The sequence below is a fragment of the Marmota monax genome, unplaced genomic scaffold (genome assembly GCF_021218885.2).
Source record: "Marmota monax isolate L192 unplaced genomic scaffold, Marmota_monax_Labrador192_F-V1.1 WCK01_AAM20220418_F8-fsc00004, whole genome shotgun sequence".
Lineage (NCBI taxonomy): Eukaryota > Metazoa > Chordata > Mammalia > Rodentia > Sciuridae > Marmota > Marmota monax.
The window spans coordinates 14,337,916-14,359,638 of record NW_026692881.1 but is presented as its reverse complement, the minus strand read 5'-3'; the positions used below and the strand labels follow the sequence as shown (position 1 = coordinate 14,359,638).

At 52.5% G+C, this 21,723-nt stretch overlaps 1 protein-coding gene across 6 annotated transcripts in view; it reads left to right on the top strand.

Annotated features, from left to right (window-relative positions):
• The window catches only part of Crtac1 (cartilage acidic protein 1), a 134,627-nt gene that overhangs the window by 105,119 nt on the left and 7,785 nt on the right, over positions 1-21,723 (top strand). For all 6 annotated transcript variants that reach the window (XM_046450531.2, XM_046450533.2, XM_058581192.1 and 3 more), the window contains exons 6-11: positions 4,299-4,433; positions 7,286-7,431; positions 9,579-9,715; positions 13,200-13,282; positions 14,149-14,249; positions 14,661-14,829. In XM_046450531.2, coding sequence (XP_046306487.1) covers positions 4,299-4,433; positions 7,286-7,431; positions 9,579-9,715; positions 13,200-13,282; positions 14,149-14,249; positions 14,661-14,829 — 771 coding nt within the window. The remainder of the gene's footprint in view (positions 1-4,298; positions 4,434-7,285; positions 7,432-9,578; positions 9,716-13,199; positions 13,283-14,148; positions 14,250-14,660; positions 14,830-21,723) is intronic.

Here is a 21,723-nt window from a genome sequence, read left to right as displayed (position 1 = left end):
CATTCAAAGCCCAACAGCATAACAAGGAGGGCTTTGAAGCTTGAAAGTGCTGGGGGAAAATAAAGTGATATTATTCACTCAGCAGGTGGTAAATGGTCCCAGCTAATGACTATGTGGCACCTGACATTTTTGAAGGTAACTTCTAAACACCATCTCACTTAATATTTATGAGAGCCCTGAGAAGGAGCTGTTATTATTAATAGTCTTGTGTCACAGGCAAGAAAACAGAAGCCCAGAAAGGTTAAGTGATGTGCCCAAGATCACACAGCTCAGACTTGGACTTCCTGATCCCCAGTCCTGTGGTCCGGCCCGCCACCAGCACAGCCTCTGAAGTCCCACCCACTCTTTATCCCTGAGAGAAAGTGTTGGCTTCAAATATAAAAAGAAGTCATTGATATAAAGTGGAGTCAACTCCTCGTTAGAACATCATTGTTGAAGGTTAAATGACAGTGTTCCTAACTGCCCCCTGGGAGACCCAGGCAGTATGTGAACCTCAGAAAGAAGAGGAAAAGATGGGCGTAGAGGAGGAAGAAGAAGAGGGGAGAGATCCTGGTGAAGACACTTGCTGACACCTTTGTCTTCGACCTGGCAGTAGGAGTGCGGGCTGCATCCACAGTAGGTGGATTTCATTGGTTTGAAGAGGACTTACATGTCCCTTTGGGAGTAGAGTTTTCTCTGTGACATCAGCAAGGGATACAGACACCAGGCTGCCCCTGCCTCGGAGTCCAGTTTGGACCCCATCCAAAGGTTGCTGGAGCTGATGCCCAAGAGGCTGGCTCCCCGACTGTCTGTCGACTCACCTGCTCCCCAACTGTGCCGCCAACTTGCCAAGAAGGAGTTGTGGGTAACATCTCTGTTATGGTCCGGTTGCCATGGCGATAAATTGCCGCTAATTAGTAGTGTGGTTACCATGGCAATTTTCTAGTAATTACAGGTTACAAATGGAGCAAGGCTTCAACCCAACCCAATTAGTTAATTAGAAAGATTTAGAAATTTGTCCAAAAGGGAAATAACCTGCTTTGTAGAAAATGAAGGGAATGTGTCACCGCCTGGGAGCAGAGTCAGAGAGGAAACTGGAGGATGCCGGAGCTTCCGGGGAAGAAGGATGGAGTTGCATGGCGGCAAGTCCTGAGTCCCACTTGGGATTGCCTGGGGACCTGACTAGGCCAAGGATTTCTCACGGAAGCTGGCTCCTGGGCTGAGCCTGGCAGGACCAGGGCGGGCACAGCTGCCAACAACTACTTAGCAGCTCCTTTTTTAATGGGCAGAAGCAGGGCCCAGGTTGAGGCTTGGAAAGAGCTCGGGAGGCTGCCCTGCCTCCCCCACCGCACGGTGTCTTGGCAGATGCACCCCAGGAACAGGGGGAATTTAGTGTCCCCATCGTCACCTGGGCCATGTGGAGAGCTAATCAGACTTCAGGGGAGGGGTCCAGAGGCAAGGCCCTGAGGTGTAGCGAGTGGTTCCACCAGGAGAGCAGTGAGAGAGACAGCGCCCTTCACCCTACTCTTCCTCCCTGGCCCCGAACTCTATCAGTCAGGCTTCATCTGCGCAGATGAGAAAGGCCCTGTGATCTCCTCCAGGACATCTCGGTATGGACGGAGCCTAGGAACCCAGAGAGCCCCCTTCTCAAATTAGCATAGTCGCTTTGGGGAAACCCCTGACTGGAGGGATGGGGAGAGGGCAGGGCCTGACCCACGGTCACACAGCTCTCATTAACTTTTTTTAAAAATTTATGTTCTGGAGTGCTTATAACCATTCTTATTATCAGAGGATGTCGTCTCATGGTCAGTATAACGTTATACTAGAGAGCTTTACGTTTCAAACTTGAGTGTGCACATGCACCATTCAGGGGTCTTGTTAGGATGTAGGTCCTGATTCCAGGCTCTCCATGCCTGGCCTGCAGGCCTGACTCTGAGCAGCAAGGCTGTAGAGTCTACAAGCTCTTTCATATACCTCAACCCATCTTTTTTCATTGACATTTAAAAATGTGTATATTTATCATGCACAACATCATGTTTTGAAATTTGTAGACCTTGCAGAATAGCTGACTTGAGCCACTTAGCAAGTGTTATTTCACATACTTAGCACTTGTTTGTGGTGAGGTCACTCAAAGTCCACCCTCTTAGCAAGTTCAAGCGTCTGGCACATTGTTACTAACTACAGTCACCATGTTGTACAAAAGCGCTCACAAATTTATTCCTCCTGTTTAACTGTAGCTTTGCGCCCTTTGACCAACATCACTTCTCTCCCCAGCTGCCCGCTTCTCCCAGCCCCTGGAGATGACACCATTCTACTCTCTACTTGCATCCATTCTAAGTTTTTAAGATTCCACATTTGAGCCATCCCTTACGGCATTTGTCTTTCTGTGCCTGACATAGATCACTCAGCATGGTGTCCTCCAAGTTCATCCATGTTGCCACAAAGGACAGGATTTTCTTTTTCCGTAAGGCTGAGTAATGTTCCATTGTATAGACAAATCTCATGTTCCTCACCCCTTCATCTGTTTATGGACACTTGGGTTGATTCTTTATCTTGGCTATTGTGAATAGTGCCAAACTGAACATGGCGGTGCAGATGTGTCTTCAACACACTGATTTCATTTCCTTTGGATGTATACCCAGGATCACTGCATCATATGGCAGTTCTATTTTTAAGTTTTTGAGGACCCTCCGTACTGTTTTCTGTAGTGACAGTACCATTTACATTCCCATCAAGAGTACACAAGTATACAAGAGTTCCTTTTTCTTTTTTTAAAATATTTTTTTAGCTACACGTGGACACAGTATCTTTGTTTATTCATTTTTATGTGGTGCTGAGGATCAAACCCAGTGCCTCACATGTGAGAGGCAAGCGTTCTGCTGCCTAGCCACAACCCCAGCCCCAACAGTTCCTTTTTCTCCGAGTCCTCAAGGACGCTTGTAATCTTTCATCTTTTTGATAATCCTAATCTCACCTCACTTGATCCTCTCAAAAACCCTAAAGAAGAAAAGGCAGGTCAGATTATCCCCATTCTACAGATGAGGAAAATGAGGTTCAAGGATACTTCAAATTGCCCAAGGTCAGTAGAATCAATGTCCTGTCCTGTTTGAGCTGTTTTCTTCTGACACCCACGGAGTGTCAGAGTGGGCCCCATCCTGGTGGTCCCAGTCTTGGGGGCCACACCTGAGGGAAGTTTGCCCAGTACAGCCATGATCTCCTGGGAGGAGGCGGGGCTTGGCAAGCTGAGGCTTTATTTGAAACCTGCTAATGAGAGGTAGTTTTTTCAGGATGCATTAAGGTTGGACTTCTTGTCATGGCTGACTCAAATTTAATCTTGGAGATTTCAAATCCTAATGTAGAGCTGACTTGATTTCTTTCTCTTTAAATGCAACAAATTCTTTGCTGCATTTTTCCTCTCAAACTACAGAAGCAATTCTTCTTAAGACCAACCAAACAGTACTACGACAATGAAAAAGCCACCAACCATCTCTCCTTCCCTTCCCAATCCTACCCCATCAAGGCAGACAGCTTAATGAGCGTGGCCTCCCCAACTTTTCTCCAAACTCCAGCAGGCTGTCTCATACACATGTATTCAACACGTATCTTCCCATTGTTTTAATAAGGGTAAGATCACAAGTGCCGTCACTTGGCAGGTTGCTCTTTCTATTAACAATACATCGCGGGCACTCCTCCAAGTCAATACATATGGATCTACACAGCCTTTCTAGGAGCTACAGAATGAGCCACCATATGGAAGCACCATATATTCAGCCAGTTCGCTATCGATGAACATGATTGCTCACTACATCAAACAAAGCAAAATAAGCATCCTTGTGTCTATAGCTGGCGCCCACAGCTGCTACGAGAGCCTATTTCTGTAGGTTCTTAAGGCAGGACCTGCCTGTGCACAACATGGAGTGGGAGTCGGGGCTCTCGGGACCTGTGACTTGGCAAAGATGGCATGGATGGGCTGGTTTTAAGGTGACTGTGGTGCCGCAGCTTCTCTTGGAAGGAGAGGGAATGGCTCTGGCCTGTGTGTGGGGCCCGACCTCTGTGGGCCTTGGTATGTGGAATCATTCCTTCCATACAGAGTGACCCACTGGACTCCTCCCTGGCCATCCTCAGTGCCGACAGAATCATGGAACTGTGAGCCCAGGTATGGCTCAGGGAAGGATCCAGAAGGTCGGGCTCCCATCCCGCAAGGCTCTTCTGAGGCCCCTCCATTGCACTTCCTCACAGGCCCCAGAGGCAGCCCCATGGTCCAGCCGGGCCTGGGGCTTTGCTTCTGCTGCTCACTGTGGGTCCATGTCCTCTCCTAGGGGGCCGGGGTGTCAGCGTGGGCCCCATCCTCAGCAGCAGCGCCTCAGACATCTTCTGTGACAACGAGAACGGGCCCAACTTCCTCTTCCACAACCAGGGCAACGGCACCTTCGTGGACGCTGCGGCCAGTGCCGGTGAGTGGATGCCCTGGGCCCCTGACCTCCCTGGGCCCCAGGGACTCGAGGCTGCCCTGCCCCCAGCAGCACAGTCCCCACGGACCTCAGGAAAACCAGAGTAAGTCGTCATCAGCACCACACAGAGAGCCTCCAATCCCACATCTCCATGGCTCAGGCCACAGGGGCACTTGCTGCTGGAGAGGAGGAGTCTGGCACTCCTGACCATTGTCACTCTCCAGCAGCTGGCTGGCCATGAGCCTCTGAGTCTGGCTTGTGTCTCCCAGCGTTAGTTTCTCCTCCAAGCCACCTCTTCCGGTCTTGGCCCACTCCCCCACTTAGCTTAAACATTCAGTTCAACCCAATAACCATTTCTAGATCATTTGCTAAGTACTAGGGCATGCTGCCTGGATAAACTAAGTCCACTCCACACATGGAAATGGCACTAACCGGTATATAATAAGAACAGGATGAAATCCACACAACATGGTGCCCGTGGCTCCCAGCTCTGCTGCCCTTTTCCACCCGTTTGACCTCAGGGATTTGCATCTGCCATTCCCTCTGCCAGACTGCTCTCTCCATTCTTTGTCTGCAAAACTTCCTTTAACATTCAACTCGAATGTCACCTCTGTGAAGCATTTCCTGACTCCCTCTGTGCCACCTGGCAGACACTGGCTCTTCCTCCTCCTCTCATCCAGGTTTTTACATTGCCATCACAGTTGGTCTGTGAGCTCTGCAAGGACTGAGACACTGTTCTGCTAAATGGCAGAATGGACACTTTGGGAAGTGCCCTTCAACACTTACCCCCTACCCATTTCTTCCCTGTCTTGCTAATGGATGGAAGGTTTGATTTCTTTTTCTTGGAGGTACAGGGAACAGACCAGTAGGGATCTAGACCCACAGATCAAGGGTCCATCCACTCTAGGTAGTGCCCCAGAGCATCCAGTCCCTAGCCTAGGCTGACCCATGATCCATTCCCTATGAATTAAGTGTATCTATCCCCTCGGCTTCCTGCTTGGGGGTCTCAAGAATGGCCACCCTCCCCCAGCCCGTAGCTGGCATCCCCTGTCCTCACCTTGCATGTTCTCTTTCCCTGGTGCCCCCCACCTTCACCCCTCCTGGTGCCGTCCTGTGGCAGCAGATGTTCTCACTGCTGAGGACTCAAGGTGCAGCGGGGCTGGTGGAGAGGCCTAGAGGATCTGATAAGGTGTCAGGTGATGGAAGCAGAGGGGAGCAGAGGGGCGCGGGAGGAGGAGCCGGCAGGAGGAGAGAGGCAAGGTGCGAGGCCATAATTGAAAGTCAGAATGATTGCAGGGGCTTAACAAGACACGTCAAGAGGGCATTCATCACCCCAACAGATGCCGCTGAGAAATGCAGCCCGGCACCGATTAGTCCCGTGAAAGGGAACCAGCTCCTTGTCAAGGTGCCTCATAGATAGGAGAGAAATGGGCCGACACAGAAGGCCACCGACACTCAGGCCGGGGAGTTTTGCTGAGAATTAATGGGGTATTAATCCTAGGGATTGAGGCTGCTCCCAGATTTTGCAAACCCTCTTCCTCAAGCGTGGGCCTCGCTGCCTCCCAAGGCACCCCCTTCTCCTGGCTCCCACCCTCAGGATCTCCCTGCTGGCTGCTGCGCCCCGCGCTCTCTGACTGCCACCCCTGTAATATTGTCCTTCTGCCCATCATCCCCAAGGGCCTGCTGACTCCAGCCATTTTTCCACTGAGAGTCAACTACTCAGGCTCTCTGCCTGGCCTCTGGTGCAGGTCCCCGCCCCGCCAGCAGCAGGAGGCCAAGCCATTGCTCTGGGCAGAGCCTCCCCCCATCCTCCCCCATGGTCATGGCATCAGGGGACGATGTACACTGGTGACATTGGACACCAGCTTCCCTTCCAGCTCCCGTAAGACACGCTGTGCGTTTCTTTGTCATGGCTGCAGCATCTCCTCTGCTGTCACCGACATCCTCAGTTTGCCGGCTGTCAAATTATTTATGTCTCTTCATTCATTCAGCAAGTGCTTAGTGAAAAGCCAGGCTGCCGCAGGCACCGAGGTAGAGGATGTGCGCACACAGGTGAGCCAGGAGGACCGACCTGACCTCGTGGAGTGTCAGGTGTGGTGGCAAATGTGAACCCTAGACAAGTAAAACACAAAAGGAACACAACTGCACTGTGGTCAGCACCAGGAAGGAAAGAAGAGGCTGTGAGGGCGTGGCAGGTGGCTGGGAGGGGCTGTTTTAGATGGGGTGGTCAGGAAAAGCTTCCCTGAGGAGGTGACCTTGTGGCTGAGAGCAGAAAAATAAGCAGCGAGGTACCCAGAGCCTGGGGAGGCACTCAAGGGGGAGAAACCAGCTTGAGCAAAGGCCCCAAAGCTAGAAGGAGCTTGGTTGATTTGAGGCATGGAGGGAACACCGTGACCAGAGCTTGGGAAGGCGAAGAATGGTACCTGAGAAAGACCAGCGAAGGTGGGCCGGCACCATCAGGCAGGGCCGGAAGATCCCCAGGCGGGAATTCACACTGACCCAAGAGCCCTGGGGAGGAGCCCTTGAGAGATTTAAGAAAAAGAGTGATGTGATCTGCTTAACACTCCCCTGTGGCCATGCGGGAGTGGCAGGGAAAGACGGGCCCACCCAGAATGCTCCCCACGCTCCTTCCCCACACCCATGCTGTCCCAAACTGATCAGGCACAGGTAGCATGCTTGCCGGGCAAACACAGCCTGAAGACATCTTGCAAGCAGATGTCAGGGTCACCTCCTGCCCCATGGAGAACTTGTGAGAAGCAGCAATGTCTTCCTATGTCCCTGGGAGGGCAGGGACAGGAGGAGAGTGTGGAAAGTAGGGGACGCCACCCCTAGGATCCTGCCTCTGTCCTCCCCAGGTGTGGATGACCCTCACCAGCACGGGCGAGGTGTCGCCCTGGCTGACTTCAACCGTGATGGCAAAGTGGACATTGTGTATGGCAACTGGAATGGCCCCCACCGCCTCTATCTGCAGATGAGCTCTCACGGGAAGGTCCGCTTTCGGGTAAGAAAGGGCTTCTGCCTCTACTGCTTCCCCTACAGGACATTGCAGAGTGGCCCCAGCAAGGCATGTCGCCAGAGCTGCGGGGCTACCCTGGGCCTCTAGCCCCTGGGGACGAGGTCCCAGAAGGTAACACGCAGGGGATGATGGGCTGCAGTCTGGGCTTGGTGGAGACTGGAGCCCAGAGCAGAGTGGACCATGGAGGCACAGCAGCCTCCAGGGGAACCCGGAGCCACCACGGCGGTGGGGAGGGGCTCATTCTGTGGATGGAGGCCACTGTTCCTGGGGCTTCTGGAAGATTGAGGTTCAGACCCAGGACAGAGTGGCAGGGAGAGGGGGAAGTTGAGGCCACGGGTTCCCAAGACTGCCTCAAGGACAGAGAGATGGTGGGCAGGGGACAGCAAGTCCCTCCCTGCAACAGGCCCTGGGCTGCCATGAACTGTGATGCCAAGAACTCTTCCAAGGGGCTGTTTGGTGGTAGTGACAGAGGTGCCACCAGCAGGGTGAGGCTTTCTGCAGGAAGATCACAGAGGGCCCGGGATCATGGAAGCTGACCTCGGGGAGCCAGGATTGTTCTGGAGCTACTTAGGCCTTCCCAGAAACTCTCAGGAGAATGAGAACGTTCCAGTGTTTTTCTGAGGCTTTCTGGTCCCAGGAAAGGCTGTGTGACCGTGGAGAGGCCCCCACCTCAAGCCCCTGCCCTGGTCCCCTTCCTGCTGAGGCTAGAGCCCCAAGCTGTCGGGTGGGAGGAGGTCTGCCCTGGACTCTGAGCCTTTGTTCCTGAGATGCTGGAGATTTCCACCTTTATTCAGCTCTCGTTCTAACCCAGCTTCTCAACAGAGAGGGGTTTGCCCTCTGCACCCCCCACCAGGACTTTGGACCTTATCTAGGGACATTTTTGATTGTCCCAACTTGGGGAGGGGTAGCACTAGCATCTCATGGTTAGAGCCAGCCATGCTGCAGAACCTCCCGACGTGCAGGACCCCCAGCACGACACAGAATCATCCGGCCCCAAATGTCCGCGCGCTGAGGTTGAGGAACCTGTTAACCTTCTGAGGCTCCGCAGAGCTCCCAGGAGCAATAATGAGGATAATAATAATGAGTGCCCCATTTATCAAGTGCCTCCCGTGTGCCAGGAACTGTGCTAAGAGCTTTACATACATTATCTCAGAAGCCCAGGCGTCCAGCGGGCAACCCCAAGAGGGCTATGAAGGTTTCCATTTTTATAGGATCGATAGAACAATAAAGAGTTAGAGATCCTGAGGTCTCCTTGTTCCCCAGCAATTTGGGGCCTGCTCAGCCCACCTGGACCAGCTGGCGGGCTCCTCATCAACCTCATTACTGTGCTGCTGGGGGCAGCCTCCCTCCCTGGCCTCCTGGAACAGGAAGCTCACCCGCTGATCCAGCCTGCTCCTGCCTGTGTCCGACAGAGCACGCCTGCAGGAGGACAAGAGCCAGGCCTAGGGGCAGAGGGGCCTCGCAGAAACCCCGGCCTTCTCCATGAGCCCCTAGGGATTTGGATAAGCCCCCAAAGTCATGAAAGGGCAACCCCACCTACATGGGGAAACTCTGCTCAGAAACATAAGGTCATCTTCTATTTCAGAGGCAAAGCCCCACCCTTCGCCAGACTCACAAGACTCTGCCAGCACTTGGGGGTTCTAACTGAGCTATCCTGAGTCTGGGGTCTCCCTGTGAGGTCCGTGTCACTAAACTGCAACTTCCTCAAAGCAGATGTCTCAAAACAAAAGAATCCTTAAGGCCTCCCCTGAGGCGGAGCATGGGCTGGCCCAGGGCTGTCAGTGGACAGTCACCAAGTGGCCTCCCTAGAAAGGCAAAAGAAGCAGAGAAAGTCACAGCTAAATGCCACCTTTTGCCTCCGTGGAGCAGATGGCCAGGCCGAGGCAGCCCGGGTTGCCAGCAATGTGTCCTGCGCCCACTCTGTGCCAAGCATTTGACATGCAGTCCTCATTGCCCAGGCGGCTCTTAGTATCCCCATGTTGCTGATGAAGAAAGTGATGTCCAAAGGGTTAAGTGACTTGCCTGAGGTCACACAGCTAGTCGGAGACGGAGCCTGCATGGGCCAGGCGGTTTCCAGTGCCTTCCCAGCTCCCTGCTGTCCCCTCCGCTGACCTCACCCCTCTCTCCCCCAGGACATCGCCTCCCCCAAGTTCTCCATGCCCTCCCCTGTTCGCACTGTCATCGCTGCCGACTTTGACAATGACCAGGAGCTGGAGATCTTCTTCAACAACATCGCCTACCGCAGCTCTTCAGCCAACCGCCTCTTCCGGTATGGACCCCAGCCTCGCAGCTGGAGGGTGGAGGAAAGGGTTGGGAACCAGAGGAGGTTCCCAGGGCCAGAGAGTCAGAGCCAGGGGGAGAAGGACCCTGGTGACAAACAGAAAGGATGGGAGGACGGGGACTGAGCAAGAGGTTTCGTGTGTAGAGGGAAAACCCTGAACAAGACTCAGGCGTCCGCTATTGTCAGGAATTGGGTAGAGAGGACATGGACCAGGGCGTGCCCCGGGTTAAGCAGAGACAGGTTGATTTAACAGAGACTTCAGAGAGCCCATAACAGGGCCGTGAGTGTTTCAACTTTCCAAAAGATGGGTGGAGTGTTCCGCTAGATCTGACCATAGGATCCATAGGATGCATCTTTCAGATAAACTTCTCATGGGATTGGTGCCCGGGGAGCATTCTTTAGGAAACACTGGAGGAGAAAATTAACAGTAGGGAAGGAACAGGTAGCTTCAGAAACAGAACGAAGCAGCCAGCTCCTGAACATCCTGTCCAGGGAGAAAGAGTTTAATTTCTGAGGTGACACTTCTTGCAGGGAGGAAGGTGTGATGTGGACAACATTGGCTTCAGAATCATCCAGGGGGCCCTGGAACCCCTTTAAGGTACAGAATCCCAGGGCCAGGACCTGTACTTCTACAAGGGCAGCAGGCACCAGGTGACTGATCACAGTAAAATTTGGGAACCACTGCTGGAGACAACCATAGGCCTTGCGGCCCGAGGCATCCCTGTGCCAGCCCTAAAACACGCTGATGAAGCTCAGGACCAGAGAGAAGGGTGGGCCAAAGGTTTTGGAGCCAGGAAATGGGTCAGATCATTGCTTGGCCCAGCAGATCCCTATCCCACTCTCAGAAGGACCCAACTATTAATAAAAGGCATGAGCTGTGACTAAGCATGTTTTAAAATATAATTATTAACCAATCATCAATCCTGACTATATGTAATCACCCCCCAAGGCACCAGATTTACTAATTAGGTGCCTTGCAAAAAGCTTATTCACAACTTCCAGATTAATTGCAGAAGATCAATTGCTCGTTAACAGAGAGACACTACTTTCCTTCTCTGGCTAATAAAGTGTCACTTGCCAGGGCCCCTAAGCACCCAGGAGGCCAGTGCTCCAGTCTCTGTGGCCTAAGAACCCAGTATCTCCCTGCTGCTTGCCCTTGCTGCCTGCTTTAAACCTCCCAGCCTCCCCTGCGGCGGAGCATGGGCTGGCCCAGGGATGTCAGTGGACAGTCACCAAGTGGTCCCCCTGTGAGGTAGTGTGTTTGCTTTCATGCAGAGGCAGCAGAAGCCACCTCCCTAGATCCATGGCTGGGCCCCAAGTCCCAGTGGCAGATGGCTGGGTCCTGAGCACATAGCTCAGGGACTACAGCTGGGACTGCTGCTCAGCTGGCAGCACAGGAAGTTTAACCCCGCCTGTCCCATGCTGTGCCGGCTCTTCACCTGTCACTGAGCAGAATACCTTGGGCTTCTTGAGCCCAGTGCTGTCCTGTAGCCTGGCCAAGCACTGGGGAAGGAAAGCCTCATGTGCTCAAGTCTGAAAGTCCTTTAATGATACCTAGGGCAATGTGTCACCCAAAGCAGACCCAAACCCAAGAGAAGGGGACTATGAATAATCACCCCAAGCCAATAAAGACAATAGGCATGAACAGGGACTCTTTTAGGCCACCTGGGGTGGGGTGTGGTCCCCCGACTCATGCATGCCTCAGGTCTGTTCTCAACTCTCCCCACACCCTCATCTCTTAGGGATCCCTGCACCCTCTCCAGCCCCATCCTGTCCGGCCTCAGAAGCACAGCAAGCTGTTGAAATGCAAATCTGAGCACACCCCTCTCTCCACTTCTTTCAGATAAGGTCCCCAGCCCTTCATTCTCCACTGCTCCCTTTACACTATGCACCAGACACCCTGAGCTCTTCTGGGCATGCACACTGCCCACACCAGCAAGGGCCTGTTCCCTCTTCTTTACCTGAGTGGCACATACTCACCTACTCACCACCATTCTGGTCTCAGCTGGGCTGCCCTTCCTCTGGGAAGCCTTCCAAGACTGTCCTGGTTGGAGTAGCTGGCCCCGCTCTGCACTCCCCTTGTCAGCCCCTGTTGACACAGACCAAGCCCCATTCTCCCCAGTGGGCACTGTACCCCCGAGCCCCATTCAGAGCCCAGCACAGGGACGTGGGTACAACATTCGTTCACTGAATACATAAACGCCTGGGTTTCTCCTGAGGAATCTTTAACATCAGTGTCACCTGAACCAAGAGGTGTCTCTGCCAAGCCATGGCAGAGCTGCAGCACATAAATGATCACAGGGGCTGTGGGTATCAGCAGGCTGAAGTGTCACCCCTCAGCAGGTGCACACACACCCAGGGACACTTACACACAAGTCCACTGGGTTACTCTGATGTACACGCAGAGGAGCTTGACATAGGTGCCCATGTGGACAGAGGACACCTCATGGGATCTGCACAACCCTGCAGGCACCTTGCAGGTCGGCCAGCTCTCTCTCTGCTATCCGGCCACCATAGGCTTCAGACAGGGGGCCCTGGCCCCCTCCTGAAAGTACCGGCCACATCACAGCTTTCTGTTGGCTGTCTGTGCTTTGGCAGACTCTTCCTGCCCCTGCCGTCTCCCATTGCTCTACACAGTGAGGGCAGAGTACCCACGGCTGCGAGAATATAATGAGTGAGGAAAGTCAGAGAGGGAGGCTCACTGACACTAGCAGCAGTCAGCTTAATATGGCTACAGGGAAGGACTTTGACAGCAGACTTCCCAGAGGTAAATATGTATGACCAAGATTTGCAGTTCAAAACAGACAGAACCCCCGCAACCCAGAGGGACCCCTTTCCTCCTGCTGGCCCCTGGAATTTACTCTCACATCCCACAGACACCTGCTTGGAGCTTTCTAAGAGCCAGGCACTGTGTTAGATGCTGCAGGAGAAGCAGAGATGAATAATGCAAGGTTCCAGCCTGCAGAGCGCTGCTCACAGAACAACTGGGGAGCTAAGATGCTCTCACACGGAGCATTAACACAGGAAGGAAGTGCCAAAGGCCAGGAGAAGGGGCTGGCTTCCTTAGGAGGATGGGGGAGGGGGCATCTGCATGAAGCTTGGGCCCTGGTAGCATCCAGGACTAGGAAGCCCAGGGCCACTTGGAAGAGCACGAAGGTCAGTTGAAGGTAGTTGTACCCCCTGCCCTTCTCCATCCGTCAACTGCCCTTCCCCAGGCTGTCTATAATTCATCCATTAGAGAAGGAAAAATCAATATTTGCCAACATAAATTAAATCCCAAGAAGGGAACGGCCACGGTGTAAGCAGGGTTTGTGATCAGAGAGTGGCTGCATGAGCATCCCGTGGCAGTCCATACACATGGGGCCTGGGACTGCTCAGGGGACAGGACAGAGCTGGTGGGTCTCTGGATCCCAGGTCTCTGGATCCCAGGCCTCTGGGGCCTCACCATAACCAGCCTGTCTCTCTCCTTCAGTGTCATCCGCAGAGAGCACGGAGACCCCCTCATCGAGGAGCTCAATCCTGGTGACGCCCTGGAGCCTGAGGGCCGGGGCACAGGTGAGGGCACCAAGGGCTCTGGCCTGTACCCCGCATCCTGGCTCTGCCTATGCTCTGGGTGAGGGCAGGTGGAACCAGGCAACCAATCCCACCATAGGGCTCCTCCCCTCCCTGCCGCTCTGAAGGCTGAGACCCAAGAGCTGGGGTGAGAGCAGAGAGGGAGGAGCCCTGGGGACTGCCAGGCAGAAGGCAGAGCGGGGACAGTCCCTCTTCCAGACTCAGGACAGCAGGCAGCGGGGTGGGATTCTCTGGGTGTGTGGGCAGCAGCTGTCCAGCCAAGCCTTGCAGGGTGAGAATGGGAAGGAGTGAGATGGGTCCCTTTTGCTCTGAGGAAGGGGATTCTGTGTGTGACCCCTCTTGGCACTCAACTTGGTGTCAAAGAACACTAGACCAGGTGACCCAACACCTGGGTCTGCTGTTGTCTCACTCTGTGGTTTTGGTAAAGCTGCTTTGGTTTCTGGGTCTTGTTTTCCACATCTACAAAATGGATATCATCTTATCTTCCCTGCCTCGCCTTTCTGTGTTATAACAAGAACTGAAACACTGATAAATTAACCCCCAAAATGTGCAAATGTTAAGGTATATTATCCAAACCAGAACAGAAGGACCAGTGTGTGAGTGACATGCACCCACCTGCTCCATGCCACATCCAGGGGAGGGGAGGGAGGTCCTGCGCTGTGAATCCTATTCTGAGCTGGCCATCAGGCAGGGGAGAGAGGAGCCTGGAGCCCTGTCCTCCTGTCGCAGAGCTGTACCCTTTCTCTGCCTCCCACCCTCAGAGCTGTGGTTGCTGTACCTGGCCGGGTGCCTCTATCCCCCAGGGGTCTGCTGGCCTAGGCCAGAGGTAAAATCTGCATTGCTTGCAGGGGGCGTGGTGACCGACTTCGATGGAGATGGCATGCTGGACCTCATCTTGTCCCACGGAGAGTCCATGGCTCAGCCACTGTCCGTCTTCCGAGGGAATCAGGTGTGCATGGATCTCAGCCCTGCATGCTCCCCTGGACCCAGCATGGATGAGGGCAGGGCGGTCCAGGAGGCTTGCTGGCCACACATGTGCTGGGAAACGGAAATCCCAGTCCCTGGAGAAACAAATACATTCCTGGCTGCCCAGTGGACCTCAGGAAGGGTCGCCTCCAGGGAGAAGCCCTCAGCCTCTCACCTGCTGCACTCACTTTTCTGCCCAAACTGTTTTTCCTGAGTCTCTTGCTTTCCCTCCTCTTGCAGGGCCTTTCTTTCCTCTCCACCCGTCTGTCTTTGCCTTGTTCTTCCTCTTCCTCTGCCCTGCCTCTGCCCCGGTGCCTCTCATCCTCCCCATCAACCGTGGCCTTCCTGCTATCCCTCGTGCTCTGACTCCAGGTCTGCCCTTCCCTCCCTGCAGGGCTTCAGCAACAACTGGCTGCGAGTGGTGCCACGGACCCGGTTTGGGGCCTTCGCCAGGGGCGCCAAGGTGGTGCTCTACACCAAGAAGAGTGGCGCCCACCTGAGGATCATCGACGGGGGCTCGGGCTACCTGTGCGAGATGGAGCCTGTGGCACACTTTGGCCTGGGTGAGTCGGGGCCCAGTGGAGAACAGGGAGCGGGTCCTGGAGTCCTGCAGCATGCCACCTGACGCGAAGACTCATAGCCCGAGCATTTTCAGGGTGCCATTTCACTGTGACAGCATGGTGGACACCAGCCACCAGAGGCAAACCCTGCTCTGCTGTGAGCCTGGACTCAGGGAGAAGGGGTAGGGAAGGCTGCCAGGACCTCTGGAATGTTTATCTTCCATTTTTCCAAGGTCATAGCCTTGGTCTTCATGTGCTGGTCTGCATCAGACTTGCCCAGAGCAGTCCCTCCCTTGGCCTCTTGGGAGCTGGTTCAGTCTTTAAGGTGCCACACTAAAACCTGGTGTCTTCCCTCCAATAGAGTCTGGGAGCCCTGTGTTCTCAGAGGGAGCCAGGTGACCTGATGGGGTAAAAGCTGGCTCTCAGCCAAGGAGGGGGAATGAAAAAATCTGATCTTTTTATATGTATAAAACCACACAAAGACACACACACACACACACACACACACAGCATGCCTGCGGCATTACTAGATGATGCTATCATCTATTTGAGCATCGAAAGTGCAAAATAGTAACAATACCAAATGCTGGTGAGGATGTGGAGAGCTCTGAGAGATGAGAGAAACTGGCTGTCTCCCACATGGCTATGCAAATGTAACTCGCACCACTTCTGAAATAGATTGGCAGATTCTTTAAAAAAGAAAAAAAAAACTAAACATGCAACTATTGTACATGAGCCTGCTGTTACAGGTGCTCCTTGACGACAGGAGGTTCTGCCCCAATGCCAACACATCATGAGTTGAAAAGATTACAAATGGAGAATGCATGGAACACACCTGGCCACCGAGCCTACCAAACATCTGGGCTCAGCAGCACAGGGCACTGAGAGCACCAGGTGTTCCCCTCGTGATCATGTGGCTGACCAGCAGCCCCAGCTCACTGCTGCTACCTGGCATCAGAAGAGAGCCTCATGCTGCATATACTAGCCAGGAGAAAAATCCAAATCCAAAATTCAAAGTACAGTTTCTACTGAGTGCCTATCACGCCATCATAAAATAAGAAAATCATTAGTTCAACCATCGTAAGTTGGGGACCATCTATATATCCCCAGACATTTATCTCAGCAGAATGAAAACTTAAATCCACACAAGTCTTTACACTGTTGTTCATAGTAGCTTTATGTTTAATAACAAAAAAAAAAAAACAGAGAACATAGATGTCCTTCAGTAGACTAATGGTTCAACAACCTGTGGTACATCCACATCCTGGAATATTACTCAGCAGGGAAGAAATAAAGCATTGATACAAAGCCTAGGGTAGACCTCCAGGGCACCATGGTGAGTGAGAAGAGCTCATCTCCCAAGACAGCATGTGTCCCTTCACAGAACCCTCCTGAAGTGACAAAATCAGAGAGCTGGAAAACAGATTGATGTTCCAGGGTGAGAGATGGCAAAGGGGAAGAGTATAATGACCAAGGGACCACTCTGTAGTGAGGGGGCCGTTCTGTTATCTTGACCGTGGTGATGCTGCCAGTCCACACGTGTGTTAAATGACATAGAACTATACGCACACGAGGCCCCATGCCAGGCTCTTGGGTTCCATATGGTCCAGTTGTTACGGAAGCTGTAACCATTCGGCAGCTGGGTGACAGGCACAGAGGACCACTCTGTACTTCTTGGTAACTTGCTGAGAATCTCCAATTATTTCAAAATAAACCTTTTTTTTTTTACCAGAAATGCATGGAGGGATTAGAAATAAAAGTGTACAAATTCTTCAGGGCTGCAGGGCTTATGATAATGGAAATCAAGGTGGAGAGCATGGGGGAGGGCGGGAGTAGCTGCTAAAACACAGGAATTAAGAAAGCAGTTGAGTCAAAAGACTCCCAGGTTCAAACCAGACACCTTTCTGTGTGTTAGCACCTCATGAAGTGATATGATTTTAACATAAAAAGATTAGGCAAGATGATCTGATATAAATGATCTGAAGTAAATGTATGTCAGTGCTAATGTTATACATGTGCTGTATGTGTGTAGAAAAAACTAAAAGAGCATAGGAGGCAGGGGCAGGGCTGTCCTCTGAGAGGCTAGGTCCCTGCAGTAACTCCCACCCTGCAGGCAGGGCTGGGCCCCTGGTTCTCATTGCCTCACTTAGTCCTTGTGACTATCCTGAGACGGGCATTACTGTCCCCGTTTGACAAACAACAAAACAGAGGATCTGGACAATTAAGAAACGGGCCCCAGGTCACGTGTTACTTACATGGCAGAGCTGGGATTCAAACCCGGCCTGCTTGGAGACATAATTTTTATGTGTTCTTCCGTGTTTTGGTGTATATGTGTTCCAGTTTTTATAGGGAACACACAATATTTATGTAGTCTGAAGAAGAAGCAATAAATATTTAGGGGCCCCAGGACCTGGTTATATGAGCATGTTCTTGGGCTCTGGCATCCTGGGTGGGTCAGGGCATCCATCACCTCTAAGGCACGGTGTGCTATGCTGGCCTTAAAGGTACAAGGCAACTTTTAAATACATACTCCTCTTGCAAAATAGTATTAGTCAACATTTATGGAGCACTTAGTATGTGCCGGGCACTGGGCCAAGTGCTTTGCATAAACTGTTTATTCAAATCTCATCACAACGTGATGAATTAGGCATCGGAACCTGCATTTTACAGGACAGGATACTGAGGCTGAGATTTGGTGACTTGCTCTAAATTGTGCCTGGAGAAGTAAGGAGGGCTGGACTTGACCTCCTTGGTCACTCTGGTCTGAGTTGCTGACCACAGTGACCACCCCCTCCTCTCTGGGTACGGCCAGCCAAGATCCTGCTCTGTTTCTTTCTTTCTATACATCTGCATCCCCTCAGTGACTCGGGGGCGGGGGCAGGTGGGCATTGAAGCACCAAGGTGAGCACAATAGTTTCAGAAATGGGATGTTCATCCAGGTATTTGCCTTGATATCAACTCCCACCCCATTGGACAGATAAGGAAATTGAGGCTCACAGAGCAAATCAGTGGTGAGGCCAGGATTGGAACTAAGGTTGCTGTCCCCAGGTCCCATGGCTGCCTTTGCTGTTTTAGGATGTATGTCACAGGCCTCCCTGGGTCCCTTCTCTAGCCAGAATCCGTCTTTCCACCCCTAAGAGAATAGACCTGCTTCCTCAACTGCAGCCTCAACAGGTCATTTGGTGGGATCTAGGGTACTTGGGAGCCAACTGTCTCCTATACCCAGGGTGATGTCCACTGCACCCTCCTGATGCCAGTCCTCACTCTTTTTTATGAGGCTGGTGGTTGGTCTGCACCCAGGAAGGGCAGGGACAGTGTGCAGAGGAACTGTAGAATTTGGCCAGGGGCTCTGCTCTCTGAAAGTGGGTCCACTGAGAAGAGAGGGGTCTACAAGACACACTGAGGACTCTGTACAACTGAATGGGCCCTGGGGGGACCCCTGGAGGACAGAGCCACAGCAAGGTCCCTGAGTGTTCTTGGGCCACATGTTGCAGGCCAGGCTCTGGCAGGGAGCTGGGAAGTGCACGTGAGGGTCCCTGGGATTTGTTCTTGGTTTGAACTCTGGTTCAAACTGCTCCAGAGGGTCCTCCAGCAGTTCCTGTCTTCTTCAGGGTTTGCTTCCCAGAGAGGCACTTGAAGGAAGATTGTTCTCAAACACAAGCCCCTGCAGGTCAACTGAGATCAGCAAGGGCTCCCGAGGCAGCCCAGCAGGCAGCAGGGCCAGCAGACCTGGGACTCAACGGCAGCAGGCAGGCTCTATCCCTGCAGCTCCAAGGCTTCCTACAGCCCCCGGGGGAATCTCCTTTATGGATACCCCTGATTGATGGGGAAGCCAGCAATGGAGCGGGAAGAGAGGGAGCTGGTGGGGAAGGCCAGATATTGAGGAAAGATGGAGACAGAAATGAGACATGGGGAAAAGGAAAAAGGCAGAGACTGGGGGAAGAGGTAAGAATATTACCTGCCCTCCAGGTGCATGGGCCAGTGGAAGGGGCAGGTGGACCAAGGGATTTGTGCAAGACAGATTTAGATGCACCATCATACTGGTCCAGGGATATTGAGAGAACCAGGGACAAGAGAAACTAATTTTTGTGTGTGTGTGTGGTGCTGGGGATTGAACCCAGGGCCTTGTGCATGTGAAGCAAGCACTCTACCAACTGAGCTATATCCCCAGCCCAAGAGAAACTAATTCTGTGCCAGGCTGCATTCTCAGGGAAGTGGATGGAATTAGGTCTGTAAGTATGGCAGGAATCTAGAAGGCATGCGCAGGGACTGAGAAGAGCATTCTAGGGACCAGGCTGACTGGACAAAGGCCCAGAGGTGGGAGTGGTCAGTTCAAGAAATGGAAGCCTGGAAAAGGAGACCTGACCAAGCTGTCTGTGATCTCTGGGGCCAATCTGGAGAGGGCAGGATGGACAGAGGGGTGTCTGCAGAGCCAGGAAGATCGAAGCCATCATTGCCGTGAAGGGACAGTGCTGTCAAGGGACCCGAAAGCCAGTAGCACAGGCCATGTTCCCATACCAAGAATCCTGAGGTGAGAGCAGCATTGCTCTTGTTTTTAGAAAACTTTTTGTTCTCTTTCCTACATATCGATTATAGGAACATGAGAAAATATATCATACAAAAAGAAGTAAAAATCACCCACCATCTCACCAAGTGTGTTTGGAATATTAAGTTAAAAATAAACATTTCTCCCTTCACCCCTCCCCTCACACCTTCTGATTCATCTATTCAGTTCATATTTCCTGACACCTACTATGTGCCAGATGGTAACCAGACAACAGTCCTTGTCATGAGAGCTTTTGTACTCTAGTGGAAGGAAGAGAAATGTGGAATATATAATAAACATCATAAATAGGTGAAAGTCTAAAACATTAGCTCATATCAAGTGCAATGAAAACAGAAAATGCCCTGGACAGGAAGGGATCAGGATTGGAGAGGGGGAGGACAAGTAATGATTGTCAAATAGGAGGTCTTGGTCGGCCTCTTCACAGTCCCACGATTCTGATGTTTTTGTCACGTACAACACACACAAAGGAGCATGTTCATCGATATATACTACCTGGGAGTTTTTTAAAAGACAAAAATGGTGATTCTTCTTCAATAACTTGCTTTCTTCCTTCCCTTAACCATGTAGCCTGGCCATCCCTCCAAGTCGGTGCGCATCTCTTTTGTTTTCTTTCAATGCTTCAGAGTATTTCACTGTGTGGCAGCACTCATAATTTATTTACCAAGTCCCCTGGTGATGGACAGCTAGATTGTTTCCAGTTCTGAGCAGTTCGAGGTGAGAAGGGGGCCATCCAGAACACAAATCCAAGAAAGGCCTACCCTGGGGTTCTGCGTGACTGGGAGATGAGGTCTGGAGGGAAGAGGGCCGCAGGAAACCCTGCTTCCTGCATGCCCAGGATTTCAGCTCACCCCCCAAACCACCCTGCTCCTGTACTCCCTCCATGAATCACTCTCTGCCTCCTCCTGACTGTAGCAGGGCATGCTGAGCCCACATAAGCCAGTGGACATGGAGGTGAGCACACATGTGTGCCTCCAGTGGACAGCCTCCGTGGCTCCTCCTGTCCCCATCACAGCCAGCTCATGGCTGCTCTCCATGGTACACACCAGCCCGCAGTTGTCTCTCTGAATGCTTCAGACCAGGCCTTGCTAGATGTGCATGAGCAACCACATAGATCTGGGACCCTCACGTACCCTTCCAAGCTCCCTCCCAGAGCCTGGCCTGCAAAACATATGGCACAAGAACACTCAGGGACCTTGCTGTGGCTCTGTCCTCCAGGGGTCCCCCCAGGGCCTATTCAGTTGTACAGAGTCCTCAGTGTGTCTTGTAGGCCCCTCTCTTCTTAGTGGACCCACTGTCAAAGAGCAGAGCCCCTGGCCACATTCTACAGTTCCTCTGCACACTGTCCCTGCCCTTCCTGGGTGCAGACCAACCACCAGCCTCATTAATAAGCGATTCTGCTTAGAGGCTCCCTGACTGCTCCCCAGCCCCGCCCCACACAGCCCCCCTGTGAATCTCATACCCTGGCCCCCAACTTCCTGCCTGGTAGTGGGCTGAGCCAGTTCACTACCAAACCCAGAAAATAAAAACAAGTGCCAGTGATCTACTCGCCTCCTCAGCCCCCACTAGGGGTCACCCACTCAAGCAGTCCACCCCCACCCCGGAATTGACGGCGCCTCCCCCGCCCCCCATCCCTCCTCCTTTTAAGCTAATTGTTTGCTAGTGACTCAGAGCTGCCTCCAAGCCGGCTGGTGCTCATTTAGGGAAGGAAAATTCAGTGGCCCACATAAAAATTGCTTTATTAAAGTGTAAAAATATTCCGCCAACTGTATTCCCACCATCTGTTTTGCTTGTAATTCTTGTGAAAAGCGCAATTCTCTGTGCCTCCTTGGCCTTTGTCCTTTAAAACCTGCCAGAGGCGACTCACTGCGGCTCCTGACCTGTGTCTCTGCTGATTCCTGAGGCCCCTCCTCTGTGGGTCCCCCCCTGCACACAGGCCTGGCCGAGTCTTGAAGGCTGCTCTTGTGCCGTGTCTGGAAACTGGAACCCCCTTCGTGTGCAGCTTCCTGAATACTTGAGATGTCTCAGTATCCTCTGCCTCGGGTACCCTGGGGCAGAGGGATCAGGAAGACCAAGGACAGGCTCTAGTCCTAGCTCAGACATCTGTAAGTCACTTCATTTCACCAAGACTCATTCCAAAAATGGGGACAAAACACCCACCTTACAGGTACAAAAGCCTCAAACTCCTTTCCCCCCACTGCACACATTCTAACACTCTATTTCCCTGCTTTGAACTTCACCCTGGTCTTCAAACACACCATGTCCTTCATACCTCTGTACACTGTCCCCTCTGCCTGGAATGCTCCTTCCTTCCCATCTCAGCCTCACAGACT